Here is a 16,676-nt window from a genome sequence, read left to right as displayed (position 1 = left end):
GCCTCAATTCTTCGTGGCATAGATTCAACAAGGTGCTGGAAGCATTCCTCAGGGAGTTTGGTCCATATTGACATGATGGCATCCCACAGTTGCCGCAGATTTGTCGGCTGCACATCCATGATGCGAATCTCCCGTTCCACCACATCCCAAAGATGCTCTATTGGATTGAGATCTGGTGACTGTGGAGGCCATTTGAGTACAGTGAACTCATTGTCATGTTCAATAAACCAGTCTGAGATGATTCCAGCTTTATGACATGGCGCATTATCCTGCTGAAAGTAGCCTTCAGAAGTTGGGTACATTGTGGTCATAAAGGGATGGAGATGGTCAGCAACAATACTCAGATAGGCTGTGGCGTTGCAACGATGCTCAATTGGTACCAAGGGGCCCAAAGAGTGCCAAGAAAATATTCCCCACACCATGACACCACCACCACCAGCCTGAACCGTTGATACAAGGCAGGATATATCCATGCTTTCATGTTGTAGACGCCAAATTCTGACCCTACCATCCGAATGTCGCAGCAGAAATCGAGACTCATCAGACCAGGCAACGTTTTTCCAATCTTCTATTGTCCAATTTCGATGAGCTTGTGCAAATTGTAGCCTCAGTTTCCTGTTCTTAGCTGAAAGGAGTGGCACCCGGTGTGGTCTTCTGCTGCTGTAGCCCATCTGCCTCAAAGTTCGACGTACTGTGCGTTCAGAGATGCTAATCTGCCCACCTTGGTTGTAACGGGTGGTTATTTGAGTCACTGTCGCCCTTCTATCAGCTCGAACCAGTCTGGCCATTCTCCTCTGACCTCTGGCATCAACAAGGCATTTCCGCCGACAGAACTGCCGCTCACTGGATGTTTTTTTCTTTTTCGGACCATTCTCTGTAAACCCTAGAGATGGTTGTGCGTGAAAATCCCAGTAGATCAGCAGTTTCTGAAATACTCAGACCAGCCCTTCTGGCACCAACAATCATGTCACGTTCATGACTCAAATCACCTTTCTTCCCCATACTGATGCTCGGTTTGAACTGCAGGAGATTGTCTTGACCATGGCTCTGTTCGGAAACCTAGGACGCATCCTTAGAAGACCGAATTCGAAGGCCGATTACGTCATAGCGCGGCGCCGAGGTCTGGTCGGATTCCAAGAGTCCTCGTTATGCGGCCTTAAAATGCGTCCTTCTTTTTGCCCGATTTGAAGGACGGGTCTGATGTATCCTCGGTATTCTTGGATATCCCAGGACTCATTGCGAGACCAAGCAAGCCGTGATCAGAGGAAAGATTACTTGGCGCCGAACAGTGGTGAAAATTGGAAGTTCAGTTTAATATAATACAACTCTGTGAATAGTTCCGTCTGAAATGAATGAAAATAGTTGTTTTAATGGTTACTGAGTCAGATATGTGGCGGTAATGTTTGGTTTATCTAAAGGTTTTAATCTGTTACTGTGTAAATGGGTTTGGCTGGAATTTAAGGACAGATACTAATATATTTGCAGGGTGGGGACTATAAATCTGATAGGATTTTTATCTTTTTATTGCCATTTTGCACAATATGCTTAACTTTGTATTTTTTGTTGTTGAATATTAGAGATTTTGCAGATATATTTTTTATAAATATATTGTTTAGATTTACTTATATCTTTCTACCCCTTTTATAGAATAGAATAGAAAATCCCTTTATTTTCCCACAATGGAAAAATTTACAGCAGCAGAAAGATTATTGAAAGTGGTCACACAAATGAGGTCCTTAGAAAAATGTATAAGATTAACATAATAGGGAAGAGTTAAAATATAAACAATATAATTCTGTAAAGTGCTTTAACAATATAAAACTGAAGAATAAATAACCAATATGCAGCTATGGACATTTTTACAGTAATGGATATTTGAAAATAGCAGCAACATCAGAGATGTGCAAAATGACAGCAGCAGGTTGTTTAACTGACTAAGGTTTCTGTCATTACATTTGATTTTATTTGTTCCTGCTCCCGGCTGTTGGAACATTTATTCCACTCTGGATTCTTGTGAGTGTAGTCTTTGTTCACTTCACAATAAAAAAGAAATAAACAGTTTTGAAAACTTCTGTATTCATTCTTTTCCTGCTTTGTGTGTCAACGTTCACGGTTGCTAAGCAACAGAGCATACGGCGGTAAAACCCGCCAAAGGGTAGACCTGGTCGAATTTACAGCCAAAACTCTTCCGGTCTCCTTATTTTCAAGGACTTCGAAGGATCCAGTCTAGGTAGACCGCGTCCTTGGAGGACCCGTCCTAGGTTTTCGAACAGAGCCCATATCTACATGCCTAAATGCACTGAGTTGCCGCCATGTGATTGGCTGCTTAGAAATTAAGTGTTAACGAGCAGTTGGACAGGTGTACCTAATAAAGTGGCAGGTGAGTGTATATTTCTGTATAAATGAGAAGGGGAAGAGCTGCATGGTGTTTGAGGGCTTTCACTTTTTTTAAATGAGAGTAGATCTTTACCATTTGTGTCCACTGAGTTTTGACACGGCTCAAAAATCACTTAATATGATGCAGTTGATGCATAAACCTCCAGGTTTATTGTAGCTCATACATTATTGAATAAAACAATCTAATGGGTAAAAGTTTTGTATTATCTACTCCCAAGTCATCTCTTTACCAGAGAAGTTGCATCTGGGTGATGAGATTTGTGATGCGACTAATATGCAGTACAGTGATTGGGAGGTATGGATGTGTTAAATGACACCCGTGTGAAACTTGTTTTGGTGTTTTGGGGCCCGTTTCAAGAAGTAGGTTTAACAAATTCAGATTCAAATCTAAATTGATCTAGCCTAAAGTTAGGAACTCTGAGTGTTTGGTTTCACAACGGCTGCTATCAATTAGCTGAATCAATTTTTAACTAGATCCACTCAAAGTGCATGTGCAACAGGTATGAAAAGCCATTATCAATAGAGCACCAATTCAATGAGTCACCATGACAACAGGCAACAGGAAGTGCCTATTTCACCCCACTGGAACTAGAGATTTTAATGCAAAACAAGAAAAAAAAGGGACAATGTGTTTAAAAGACGTAGAAACAGCATTTCAGCTACAAAGGAGAAGATTGTTGCTCGAGTTCATTCATACATTTGAAGTGGCCCGTTTTTACATTTGTTAAAAGCACTCTGTCGTTCCATTTGTAGATCACTAAAATTAATTCTTTCTGATCAAAAACACGCTCCTTAGACTGGACTATAATATATTTTATAAATCACAAAATTATACTATTACGAATTAAGTTTTATATATCTAGAAATGTTGAGTCATTTTAAGTGGCCATTCTGAAATTTATCAGCTTGACTGTAAATGCATTTATATGTGAAGATTTTTTTCATAGTTAAAATAATACAGATGCTGACCAGTAATATTAGGAATATGGAGATCTGAAATTAATTTCTAGACATGCTAATGTTTATTCTAGATATGGAGAGTGACATTTTGTTTGAAATGGTAATTGAGACAAAAACATTTCTTTTTTTTAATGCCTTGCCACAGGATATTGTGACTGATGATATGATGGGATTATTTCTTGAATAGATCAATACCATACCAACTGAATTTATGAAGCACTTTATACACTGACAAGACCAAGACAAGTGCTTTACAATCATAAAATACAATGCAATTATAAAAAGGTATTTAAGTGAAATCTGTCAGCAGGTGAAAATGAAGTCTTAAAACATTGTTCTAATATGTAAAATCTGTGCATCATCTCATTTGTCCCTCCTCATTTTGATTCAGTCTTCTTTTACACAGTAAGGTGGCTGTTTGCAGCTGCGCTTCAGATGTTATCATCCCAATAAATGGTTGTGATTGGCGGCTATCAGTCCCATAGGAGGGCTTCAGATTGTGCAAGTAGGCACATTAGCTTGTTATGGAGTGAATCCTAATCCTAACTCTAAAGTAATTCCTTTTCGCCAATGGAAATTATTTATGTTTGATCCTAAAATAATTTCAGTAGTTCTTCATTTACTGTTAATATAACTAAATAAAAATAAAACAATCTGCTTCTCGCTCATATTAAACAAACTTATGACAAAAAAACTGACTAAATCAGGAAATAAAACAACATGCTTTGTTGTAGGGAGAGTGGAGACAGAGGAAACTGAGTTCACTAAAGAAAACCTGCTATCGACCAGGTTAGCTCTGAGGAGAATGTTGCTACAGTCACTGAAACAGAGTTTGACTAAACTCTCTTTGTGAAATGGAAAAGTCAGAGTTTCCCGGTTTTCAGGTTTAGAAGACTTAGAGTTTTCAGTAAACCTGCTTCATGAAACGGACCCTTGGTGTCTTTTCTAACCCATCACCGTGAGACTTGTTTTTTCCTCTTTGTATTTCTGCAAGATTAGTTTTTGTTCCTCAGAGGACACATACGACATTCTCCATTCTGTGCTCCTGTGATTGGTCCAACTTGAACCCGCCCCTTTATAGGGGTGTGTTCACAGATTCATGATTAGTTGGGTCTAGTTAGTGAGTTGATAACCAGCTTTGGGGTACTGCTTGGCCTGATTACCATTTTTGTGGATACCTTAAACTGGATAAGCTTGGAGTAACCTGAAAGAATGAGCTCATGTTGTGGTACGGGCCTCTAGTGTTGGTCCACTGTTTTATCTGTGCTCTTATATCAATGCAGCGGTCTTCCTTGGAAGTTTTAGAGCACTCCATGCCCCTTGCTGCTGACCAACTTTATGGACATGCAGATTTCATTTTCCAACAGGACTTGGCACCATTACACAACATTACCATGGACCATGGTATCCCTGTTTTTAATTGGTTAGCAAACTAACCTGACCTTACCCCATAGACAATCAATAGCAGGGATCTCCAATAAGATCTACCGTCCTGCAGATTTAAGATGCATCTCTGCTCCAATCAATCAAATTAAATGACTGTATTACCACTTCAGCATGCCATCAACTTTGGCAGAGGCCTATCAATGAGCCAGTCATTTAGCAGAGATTGAGCAGGGATTTATCTAAAGCCTGCTGGACGGTAGATCTTAAGGCCTATGTTTGGAGGCCCCTGCTCTCCATGGTATTGTGAAGAGGAAGATGTGATACACCAGACCTAACAATGCAGAATAGCTGAAGGCCACTATCAGAGCAACCAGGGCATCATCATAATGTCTAAGCAGTACCACAGACTAGGCTGGTCGGGACGCCGATATTGGCAAAAAAATACGTATCGGCAAAGCATGTAAAATGCCGATCCAGACTGCCGATCCAGTTAAAAAAAAAAAAAAATCTGGTCCATATTTTCCAGTTTCGCAAATTGAAATGATCCATTCCACTATTTTGCGCCAGTGTTCCCCTGTTTTGCATTTTTATTAAAACTTACAGTAATACTTGCACCTTTAACTGTTTACGGTTTTACTGCTCACTGTGCAATTTCAGATTGCTATTCATAATTTTGTCCAGTTTGTGTTTATCTCTTAATAAACAGGTAAGTTTGTTGTTACCAAGCATTGTGTTTTATTCAATCTCACCTAATTTAGCTGGCTAGATGTTATCAAGAGTACTAAAACCCTTTTCAACATGAGCCTTACAACTAAGGCTAAATACTTTAACTTAAACTTAAATACATGCTCGGATAGGCTGGTATCGGCCAGTATCGGTATCGGATCGGAAGTCCAAAAACAATATCAGTATCGGATCGGAAGTGCAAAAACCTGGATCGGGACATCTCTACCACAGACTAATCAACCCCATGCCACATCGCATTACTGCAGGAATAAAAGCAAAAGGAGCCTCAACTAAGTGTTGAGTGCCGTACATGTTCATACTCCTACATATTTAGTTGGCCAACATTTCATGAAATCTTTTTTTTTTTTTTGTCTAATTTTCTTAGACTTAATTTGCTGTTTTCCTTAGCTGTCAGTTATAATCACCAAATTAAAAGAAACACTTGAAATATATCAGTATTAGCGCAGTATGGTTATAATCAATAAATATGATATACAAGTTTAAACTATTGAGTGGGATTACTAAAAAAAAAACAACTTTTTCATGATATTCTAATTTTATGACCAGGTGGGCTTCCATTCCAATAGTTGGACATGGAAAACAAAGATGGTGGATCTTCTGGAATGTATTTCCCAAATCGGGATCAGTCCAAACCAAACAGTCATGAATCAGACTGTGTTCCTTCAGCTTTCAGAGTCCATTTATCCAGTAAACAAGAGGGACAATCAGTAAGAAACATCCTCTGTAGCTGTTTGTAGTTCCTATAAGAAAGAGCATAATTAAAGTAAAAGACCTATTTTTACAAACCTGAAATTCTTAGCAGGAAAAAAATGTAATTTCAAGAATAAAACATTCAATAAAATTCTTATTGTAAACCTACCACTTCCTTCTAATGGTTGATGGTTTGTTTTTGCCTCATGATCTTTCATAGGTCGCTCTGTTTGATAAGTAGGTTCTTGATTCCCTATAGAGGAGAAAAAAGGCTTTTAGACATTATGGATATAAAATCTATAACCCAAAGCTTTTAGGGTTATGGACTTTGTTTGCTGTAAACTCTCTATAACCACAAACTAGGAAAAATCGTCTACTCACCTAATACTTGCCATGATTTTAATTTGTGTTCATTTTAAATGCAATGAGACAAGAATAAAATTACAGTCTATCCGGTGGAAAATCTCCAACATGGGTTGCAAAGAATTTCTTTTTCTGAATTATAAAAGGTTTAACTAATATTTTTATATGTATTCAATTAATAATTCAAATATCAGGGCTTATGATTAATGCTTAAAATTTGGAATAGCAAATTATTCTTAAATTGGACATTACCATTTTTCCTAAAGGGAAAAACCTGGGCTACTGTACATAATTTAATGTTTGAACAGACCACACAATACTGGTAAAATTCAAGGTTCATTCCGTTTATGTCAAATTGTTACCTGCAAGTATTATTATATAGTAAGTATTAAAATGCTGGAATATATATATATATATATATAATTTTTTTTTTAGCTCAAAACCTCGCATTGTTTGCATATAGCGGCATTATTAGCTAATCTGGTTAGAATAACTGAATGCTACACATTTCAGACTTTAATTTATAAAATCAATTTACCTTGTCTCTTGTTATTCAAACGGTGTATTTGTAATAAAATACTAAACATTCCAGTTCTGCTTGTGAGGCTCTCTTCAATGAGATTGTTTTAAAAGATCAGCTTTACTCACAGATGACCACTGCAGTGAGGTTTTGAGATGTCTCCACTGGAGGTTGCTGGGGTCCTGCAGGTCGCAGATCTAACTTGGCCTCACACCAGTACTGACTTCCATTGTCTCCTCTGGAGGGAATGATGTTCAGAGTGAAGCTTTCATTTACTGGCATCTTCTCTGCTTTGCTGTCAGACTGGAGCTGACCCAATGGGGTATGTCCCCTGTAGAAGGTCACCATGAGCTTTGCCACTGGTGCAACATCCTGAACTGTGCACTGCAGAGTGTACTGATGCTGCTCCACCATAGGGCCGGTGTGATTCAGAAACTGGATGGAGACTCTTTTTGGTGGGTCTATAATGGCAGGGACAGGTCATTTACCTTAAAGTGAAGTGATGTTCTCACAGGTTAAAATTAAATGGTAACTTACTGTAGACTATGGAAGGAAGAGAAATGTTGCACGACCCTCTCAGGTCAGAGGCTGCATAACATACAAGGTCGATGCTCCACTGAGTCACACTCTCCACACTCCACACCAAAAAACTATCAGTAGTGGGCTCTGTTAATCCCTGTGTTGGCATAAAGTTACAAATATAAAAAACTAAGGAGCTTTTTTTAGAGAGAGAGGTGGAACACAGTATCTGTCACTGCTGCAGTTCTGTGTTATCTTTCATCCAGATGTTTCCTTTCTCTCTGCAAATTCTAACCTCATTTAGACATGCAAGCTAAATCCTTACCTTACTGGAAAATAAAAATGTCAAAGCAAATTCCACACATCAGATACCTTTTTAAAGTACAGTTCTGTAAAAATGCCATGGCTTCATTTCAATATTTCAGGAGATTACAAAGATAACCAGAGTAAATACAAAATCTCCATATGATGCATTCATTAAGAGCCAAAGTTCTCTCTTTGTCTTGACAAAGACATTTCCCCTGAAACTACTGTAACTACTGGTTGCACCACCCTTGTTTTAAAAATAGTCTCACTGGTAATGAGGATTCTAAATCACTGTGGACTGCAGGAATTTAGTAGCATTGTTTAAACTCAGCCCACTGTAAGGTTATTTCAGCATAACTGGTCACTTGAAGGTCCTGTTATGTCTACTTAAATCTGCGCTTTAAATAGAACATGCTAAAACATTTAGGCTTGTTTAGACATTGAGATTAACTTGTTGATGTGTTTTAGATTATTATGGTTGTACATCAACCCTAGCATGGGTACATTAACTTTCATTTTTTTTCTGGTAGAGAGTAAATCAAAGCATGCCATGATGATCCTGTAGGAGCAGTTCAGGGGGTCTAATGTTAACCACCGTATCAGATGAAACAGGAAGGAGTTGGCCCTGCAACCGGAGGGTTGTCAGATTAAGGCTCTGTTCGAAAACCTAGGACGGGTCCTCCAAGGACGCGGTCTACCTAGACTGGATCCTTCGAAGTCCTTGAAAATAAGGAGACCGGAAGAGTTTTGGCTGTAAATTCGACCAGGTCTACCCTTCGGCGGGTTTTACCGCTGTATGCTCTGTTGCTTAGCAACCGTGAACGTTGACACACAAAGCAGGAAAAGAATGAATACAGAAGTTTTCAAAACTGTTTATTTCTTTTTTTATTGTGAAGTGAACAAAGACTACACTCACAAGAATCCAGAGTGGAATAAAGGTTTCAACCACCGGGAGCAGGAACAAATAAAATCAAATGTAATGATAGAAACCTTAGTCAGTTAAATAAAATGCTGCTGTCATTTTGCACATCTCTGATGCTGCTGCTATTTTCTAATATCCATTACTGTAAAAATGTCCATAGCTGCATATTGGTTATTTATTCCCCAGTTTTATATTGTTAAAACACTTTACAGGATTTTATTGTTTATATTTTAACTCTTCCCTATTATGTTATTCTTAGACATTTTTCTAAGGTCCTCATTTGTGTGACCATTTTCAATAATCTTTCTGCTGCTGTAAATTTTTCCATTGTGGGAAAATAAAGGGATTTTCTATTCTATTCTATAAAAGGGGTAGAAAGATATAAGTAAATCTAAACAATATATTTATAAAAAAATATATCTGCAAAATCTCTAATATTCAACAACAAAAAATACGAAGTTAAGCATATTGTGCAAAACAGCAATAAAAAGATAAAAATCCTATCAGATTTATAGTCCCCACCCTGCAAATATATTAGAATCTGTCCTTAAATTACAGCCAAACCCATTTACACAGTAACAAATAAAAACCTTTAGATAAATCAAAAATTACCGCCACATATCTGACTCAGTAACCATTAAAACAACTATTTTCATTAATCTCAGACGGAACTATTAAATTACTTGTATTATATTAAACTGAACTTCCAATTTTCACCACTGTTCGGCGCCAAGTAACCTTTACTCTGATCACAGCTTGCTTGGTCTCGCAATGACTCCTGGGATATCCAAGAATACCGAGGATACATCAGACCCGTCCTTCAAATCGGGCAAAAAGGAGGACGCATTTTAAGGCCGCATAACGAGGACTCTTGGAATCCGACCAGACCTCGGCGCCGCGCTATGACGTAATCGATCTTCAAATCCGGTCTTCTAAGGATGCGTCCTAGGTTTTCGAACAGAGCCTAAGTCCTTGTTCCGACCTTGTTGCGGAATGACTGAATGTATGTAGTGTAAAGCGCTTTGGTCACGTCCTCTGACTTGAAAAAGGGCCACATGCCATTTACACAAAACTCCATAGGATGTTTTTAAGTTTTGTACATCAAATTATTTGGCAAATATGACTTTTGAGGTCTGTTTTTAATTGGAACCCTCCAATGAATAGCTTTCATTATATTTTTAATTATGATCACTGACCTTAACTGAGGCAAGTAAGGCCTCGGTTGAGACCTCCTTTCTGATTTGGGTTTTATTTGCTTTTGGAGTACCAAGTTCTTTTGGCATATTTGTATTCAATTATGTTATTATTATTAGAACTATGGTGTCTGGAGAAATAGATTTATAGATTGTTGAATTATTTATCTCTAAAAGTTTGAAGATATGAGTGCTGTCTGTGATTAGACTCATGGTGCTTTTGTTTTAATTGCAAAAATCAAAAAGCTAGTTTTATCTGTAAACAGCAGTATAGATGCTAATCCTTGAGTCTGCCTTAAACCTAAACCTCTATAAAAACAAATCAACTACAGCTATATATGTTTGCTCATCAGATTTTCACTTTTAAAATGATGTATTCTGAGGTTGTTCTGAAATTAGGTCCAACCTAAATTTATGATAGCAATTGTGTATTGTCTATACAGCATGATATTTTACCCCTTTTTTTTTTTTTTTCTTACCGGATTAGATACCCAGCCCAGTAAAAAGTGGTCTTTGCTTGGGTTGGAGCAGGTTGCTTCTGCAGGATCTCCAAACCTAAAACATTAGAGTTTCTTGAAATGGTTGGAAATAATAGTTTCCTTTAAGAGCTGCAGAAGAACTGTGCCCTTTCCAGTCATACCTGACGACAAGAGCTGAAGGTGAAATCGTCAGATTGCAGTCCACTTGGGCCCTCGACTCAGCAAAGCTGACTGCGGAGGTGGGAGGCGGCAAGCGGACAGATGGGGGAAGGAGGTGTGGAAGAACTGAATCAGGAGTAATGAAAGGAGACGAGGTAGCTGAAATAAAACAGAGCAAGAGAAAATATGAGATAAGTCACACTCATACAGTACAGAAATCAAAGAGAGAAATTATCTAAAATTTTTGATTGTTTTGTCACATTTTTCAAACCCCAAAGTGAACAAAACATCATACATCCATCCATTTTCTGACACGCTTATCCTTGCTGGGTTTGGGAGGGGTGCTGGTGCCTATCTCCAGCTGTTATGGGCGAGAGGCGGGGTACACCCTGAACAGGTCGCCAGTCCATCGCAGGGCAACACAGAGACAAACAGGACAAACAACCATTCACGCACACACTCTTACCTAAGGAGAATTTAGAGAAGCTAATTCACCTAACAGTCATGTTTTTGGACTGTGGAAGGAAGCCGGAGTACCCGGAGAGAACCCCCACTTATTCAGGGTGAACATGCAAACTCCATGCAGAAAAAAACCCTGGGCCGGGAATGAAAGCCGGAACCTCCTTGCTAGAAGGCAGCAGTGCTACCCACTGCACCACTCTGCAGCCTAAAAAAAACATTATACACAGTTTATAAATTAATTCAACATTCTAACCTAAAGGTTAATCTGTTAAAAGAATAAGTGTTCTGGTATGAGCAGAATGGTGAAGTCCAACCATTAGGATGGACTTTCTTCATATAGGAAACTGGTTCTGTGTCCCAGAGATGAAAGTTTTCTGGTGTGAAATGTTTGAGTCAACCACATAAAAGCAAAACACCTTGTGAAGACCTTTATATAATTCTGAAGAGAGTCTCTACAGTGAAACCTGTCCTGTATCAATGTGGGCTGAAAGGCCACTCAGTGAGGAAGAAGCAATTAGTCAAGAAGCAACACAATGCTACATTAGTTTGCAAATGACTGGGATAAATACTTCACATTAGGGAGACATGGGCTGTAGTTTCACTGAACAAAAAAAACAACACATTTGGCCGTGATAACGTTACATTTGGAGAAGTAAAACTAACGTCAGCTGAAGTACAAGGGGGGCAGGATTGTGCAATCAAAGTCACAAAACAAGCTTAAATTGGAATCTCACTGTATTATTCAATCGTGTGGAATCATTAGAAAAATCATCTCGATAGATCAGCAAAAGGGGTTGGGAAGAAACTAGACTGAAATAAACAATGCCAAACAACAAAAGGTTTAAGGTCAAAACAGTAAATAACACAGAGCTCTGATTTCAGTCCCAGTGCAAATTTAAGGACAGAACTAAGGTGAATGAGGGGTGAGGGGACAAACCCCTTCTTCCAGAAGGAATGGGCCAAGAATAAAGCAAATGAAAAGAAGTCTAAATGTTTCTCAGAAGTCTTACAGATTAAAGACAAATCTGGTTCTCAATAATAATCTAGTTTAAAGTCCAACACACTGGGAAAAGTTATCAACCAAAAGTATACATGACTGTCAGATTTTCCATTATGGAAGTCTTTGTAATACACTATATTGCCAAAAGTATTTGCTCACCTGCCTTGACTCACATATGAGCTTAAGTGACATCCCGTTCCTAATCCATAGGGTTCAATATGACGTCGGTCCACCCTTTGCAGCTAGAACAGCTTCAACTCTTCTGGGAAGGCTGTCCACAAGGTTTAGGAGTGTGTTTATGGGAATTTTTGACCATTCTTCCAGAAGCGCATTTGTGAGGTTGCACACTGATGTTGGACGAGAAGGCCTGGCTCTCAGTCTCCGCTCTAATTCATCCCAAAGGTGTTCTATCGGGTTGAGGTCAGGACTCTGTGCAGGCCAGTCAAGTTCATCCACACCAGACTCTGTCATCCATGTCTTTATGGACCTTGCTTTGTGCACTGGTGCACAGTCATGTTGGAAGAGGAAGGGGCCAGCTCCAAACTGTTCCCACAAAGTTGGGAGCATGGAATTGTCCAAAATGTCTTGGGATGCTGAAGCATTCAGAGTTCCTTTCACTGGAACTAAGGGGCCAAGCCCAGCTCCTGAAAAACAACCCCACACCATAATCCCCCCTCCACCAAACTTTACACTTGGCACAATGCAGTCAGACAAGTACCGTTCTCCTGGCAACCGCCAAACCCAGACCCGTCCATCAGATTGCCAGATGGAGAAGCGCGATTCGTCACTCCAGAGAACGCGTCTCCACTGCTCTAGAGTCCAGTGGCGGCGTGCTTTACACCACCGCATCCGACGCTTTGCATTGCACTTGGTGATGTATGGCTTGGATGCAGCTGCTCGACCATGGAAACCCATTCCGTGAAGCTCTCTGCGCACTGTTCTTGAGCTAATCTGAAGGCCACATGAAGTTTGGAGGTCTGTAGTGATTGACTCTGCAGAAAGTTGGCGACCTCTTCGCACTATGCGCGTCAGCATCCGCTGACCCCGCTCCGTCAGTTTACGTGGCCTACCACTTCGTGGCTGAGTTGCTGTCGTTCCCAAACACTTCCATTTTCTTATAATACAGCTGACAGTTGACTGTGGAATATTTAGGAGCGAGGAAATTTCACGACTGGATTTGTTGCACAGGTGGCATCCTATCACAGTTCCACGCTGGAATTCACTGAGCTCCTGAGAGCGACCCATTCTTTCACAAATGTTTGTAAAAACAGTCTGCATGCCTAGGTGCTTGAATTTATACACCTGTGGCCATGGAAGTGATTGGAACACCTGATTCCAATAATTTGGATGGGTGAGCAAATACTTTTGGCAATATAGTGTATATTAAGCATGAACACATGTTCATTCCCTGAATACAACAATCCACTCCTCAGTCTATTTATCTTGGCATTATGAGGCATGACCTCAGAAATCTCTTGCCTTTGCGTAATGCAGGCCAGGGTCAAACAAATGTTGCCACGTAGTGAAATATAACCCATTCTGTTAATCTGTTGTAAACCATTGTTTCTTCACACACTGAATACACCCAGCATGTTCCTCCGAGGAAGGAAGGACACCCTGCCCAAGTCAAAAGAACCTACTCCTCTTTTTGAATTGACCATTGTTTCAGTGAACCCCGAGGCTGGTCTCCTATCTGATGATCTCAGCCACAGGAGACCTGCTGGCTGTCAAACGTATTGTTGTGGTTCCCTCTTTGCCAGCCTACGGGCAGAAGGTCTCCCCTAGACAGCTGAAATTTCAAACTACCACTTAAAAAAAGGAATTAGACTTTTAAACGTAAATTTAAATAATTAGTGATGCTATAGTGATTGGGTTTCTTTCTAAATTAACTATATTAATTAACTAATTAAGTATAAATTTTTCATTACAGCAAGTGTTGTAAGGTGAGTAGTTTTTAAAACCTTTTTCTTACGCTATTATTTTAGATCCATTTATACTGTTTTGCAATTCTAAAGCAACTAAAAATGTTTCGATATTAATATTCTAAATAGAAAATCTAAATTTGTTTAGAAATTTGTCTAATGATTAATTCAAATAAATGATCCAATATAACCTTTAATTCCTTTGTTCTATTAATCTTTCCCCAAAAATCAAGTGTTAAAGTTTAGATATGTTCAAATTTAGTTAGAATGCAGTTATACATCCATGTATATCAGCACAGTTGCAGATATTGGGGAGATAGCTGTTAGGAGTGTTGGCCTAGTGCAGCGGTTACCAACCTTTTTACAGTTGAGGGCTAATTCAGGGATACTGAGTCACAGGAAGGGCTACCAATACTGACCTATAAATTCCAAGGGTCAACGTTCACCTAAACTTCATACATTATAAACATATCTTTATCATTTCTTTAAATTTAGACATTTTCAAATCTCTATAAATGCTTAAATGCCATATATGATTAAATGATGAAATGTTCTATAACTGATTAAAAAAGAAGAGCAACAGAATGCAATGAAATTGCAAACGTAGCTCACTGTTGAGTCGTTCTATTTTCAGAAGACTCTAAGGGCACCCTTCGTAGTCCTTGAGGGCCCCTTGGCAGAGATGGCAAAAGTACTCACTTTCCGTACTTGAGTAAAAGTACAGATACTTGTGTTAAAAAATACTCTGGTAAAAGTGGAAGTACTGATTAAACTTCTTTACTCAAGTAAAAGTAACAAAGTACAGGCTTGTAAATTTACTTAAAGTATAAAAGTAAAGTACTTTTTTCATGCCGTTGCCTACATTTTAAATGGATGTCTGCCAATAGGACTAGATCTCCGTTGTGTTCATTTTCAATCATCTCGTCGTCCATACTACTATGCTAACGCCACCGCCACCAAGCTGCAATGATTTGCTACGAGTGAATACCACCGAATTTGTTGATTCATTTTGTAGTGGTGCATCAAATGCAACATAGATTCCCATCCAATTAGATTGAATTTGGTATTGATGACGTGAAAAATAATTCCGTAACTCCATTGAAATGATTCAAAACTAAAGTAACGAGCCAATTTTTTAAAATGTAAGGAGTAGAAAGTACAGATATTTGTGTAAAAATGTAAGGAGTAGAAGTAAAAAGACGCCATAAAAATAAGTAGTAAAGTAAAGTAAAAATATCAGAAAAATCTACTTGAGTACAGTAACGAAGTATTTGTACTTCGTTACTTCACATCTCTGCCCCTTGGTGCCCCCTGGCCTCGTGAGTTAGAGCAGTGCGCTTGTGCTATGAGAAATTTGCAAGTATCTGGTACGATCCTCCACTCTGGGTTAACCCCTGATTGCTCCCTGGGCGCCGCACAATAGCAGCCCACTGCTCCCCAAGGGGAATTGTCAAAATGCAGAGAACGAATTTCCCCATTGTGGGACAATAAAGGGATTTATGTACTACCAATGTGCTACTAGTTGTGAGCTGTAGTTCTTCAGTCTGCTCAAAACCCATATAAAGTCTATGCAGCTTATCAGTTTATTTGCAATCACCTGTTATGAAGGTGTGCACCTTACTTAATCTTTTTCATCCAACAAACTAAAATAAAATTTCTATACCCTGACCTCTTTCCTGTAAGGATGTAAATACTTATCATAACACTCTTCCCTAGGTCATTTAACTCACCTGAACCAATGAGGTGAATCAGCAGAAGCATTAGCGTCCATCCAGCTGCACACATCCTCCCCTGGTTTTCCTCACCCTCTGTTCAAAGGATAAAATATAGACACTTTGATTCTTAGAGTCTGATTCTTAATGCTTGCCTGGCCACAGACTGGGAGCTCTGAGAAAACAAAAGGGGTACTTCAAGCTTTTATGAAAATGTGGGTGTGTGTTTGTGTGTACTTGTTCTGCACTGATGATCAAGCAGTTCCTTTGCTCTGGGCCCTGAAAGCCACCCTGGGCGTTCTCTGTTGGTATATCAGAAGAGGAAGGAAGGGAGGGTCAAGAATAATCCAGTGTAATGCTGCAGCGTCAAGAGGAGGAATCAAGTTTGTGAGTGTGTTTGTGTTTGATTAACTTGAATGGACTGCTGATCAGCTCATAATACCAAAAAATATGTGGATGTAAGTACTCTCATTCTGCAAAGAAGTTGGATTTTCAAAATAACATGACCCTGTTTAAAACGGTAAAAAAAAAAATTCCAGAATGGAGAAGCTTAATTCAGCACAAAGTATTTCTCTATCTTAAACCAGTCATTAGCGTCAAAAATCTTATAGCTCACTTGTGTTCCTTTGAAACAGGGGCTCTCAGTGCTTGATATGTACAGGGCCTTGCGAAAATATTCATCCCCCTTGAACTTTTTGACCTTTTGCCACATTTGAGGGTTCAAACATGAAGATATGAAATTGTAATTTTTTATTACAAATTAACAAGTGGGAAAACTCAACTAAAAAAAAAAACTAAAAAAAATGTTTGTGCAAAATTATTCAGCCCCCTTGAGTTAATAGCTACCTAGTAGTGCCACCTTTTGCTGCGACTACAGCTGCAAGTCACTTGGGGTCAGTCTCTATCAGTTTTGCACATCAAGAGACTGAAATTTTCGAT

The 16,676-nt window shown here is 39.0% G+C and overlaps 1 protein-coding gene across 1 annotated transcript; it reads right to left on the bottom strand.

Annotated features, from left to right (window-relative positions):
- Positions 1-5,921: 5,921 nt before the first annotated feature.
- On the bottom strand, positions 5,922-15,935 carry LOC119790842 (intercellular adhesion molecule 1-like). The gene is made up of 7 exons (XM_038296557.1): positions 15,756-15,935; positions 10,644-10,800; positions 10,483-10,558; positions 7,601-7,739; positions 7,192-7,524; positions 6,350-6,433; positions 5,922-6,230 (listed from the first exon to the last, which is right to left on the bottom strand). Exons 1-7 carry the CDS (start codon positions 15,808-15,810, stop codon positions 6,160-6,162), a joined length of 915 nt encoding a protein of 304 aa, XP_038152485.1. The 5' UTR covers positions 15,811-15,935; the 3' UTR covers positions 5,922-6,159.
- Between the last annotated feature and the right edge of the window lie 741 nt (positions 15,936-16,676).

The sequence above is a fragment of the Cyprinodon tularosa genome, unplaced genomic scaffold (genome assembly GCF_016077235.1).
Source record: "Cyprinodon tularosa strain WSP-4 unplaced genomic scaffold, ASM1607723v1 ctg372, whole genome shotgun sequence".
Taxonomy (NCBI): Eukaryota; Metazoa; Chordata; class Actinopteri; order Cyprinodontiformes; family Cyprinodontidae; genus Cyprinodon; species Cyprinodon tularosa.
The sequence above is the reverse complement of the archived record's forward strand: the minus strand, read 5'-3'. Positions and strand labels throughout refer to the sequence as shown.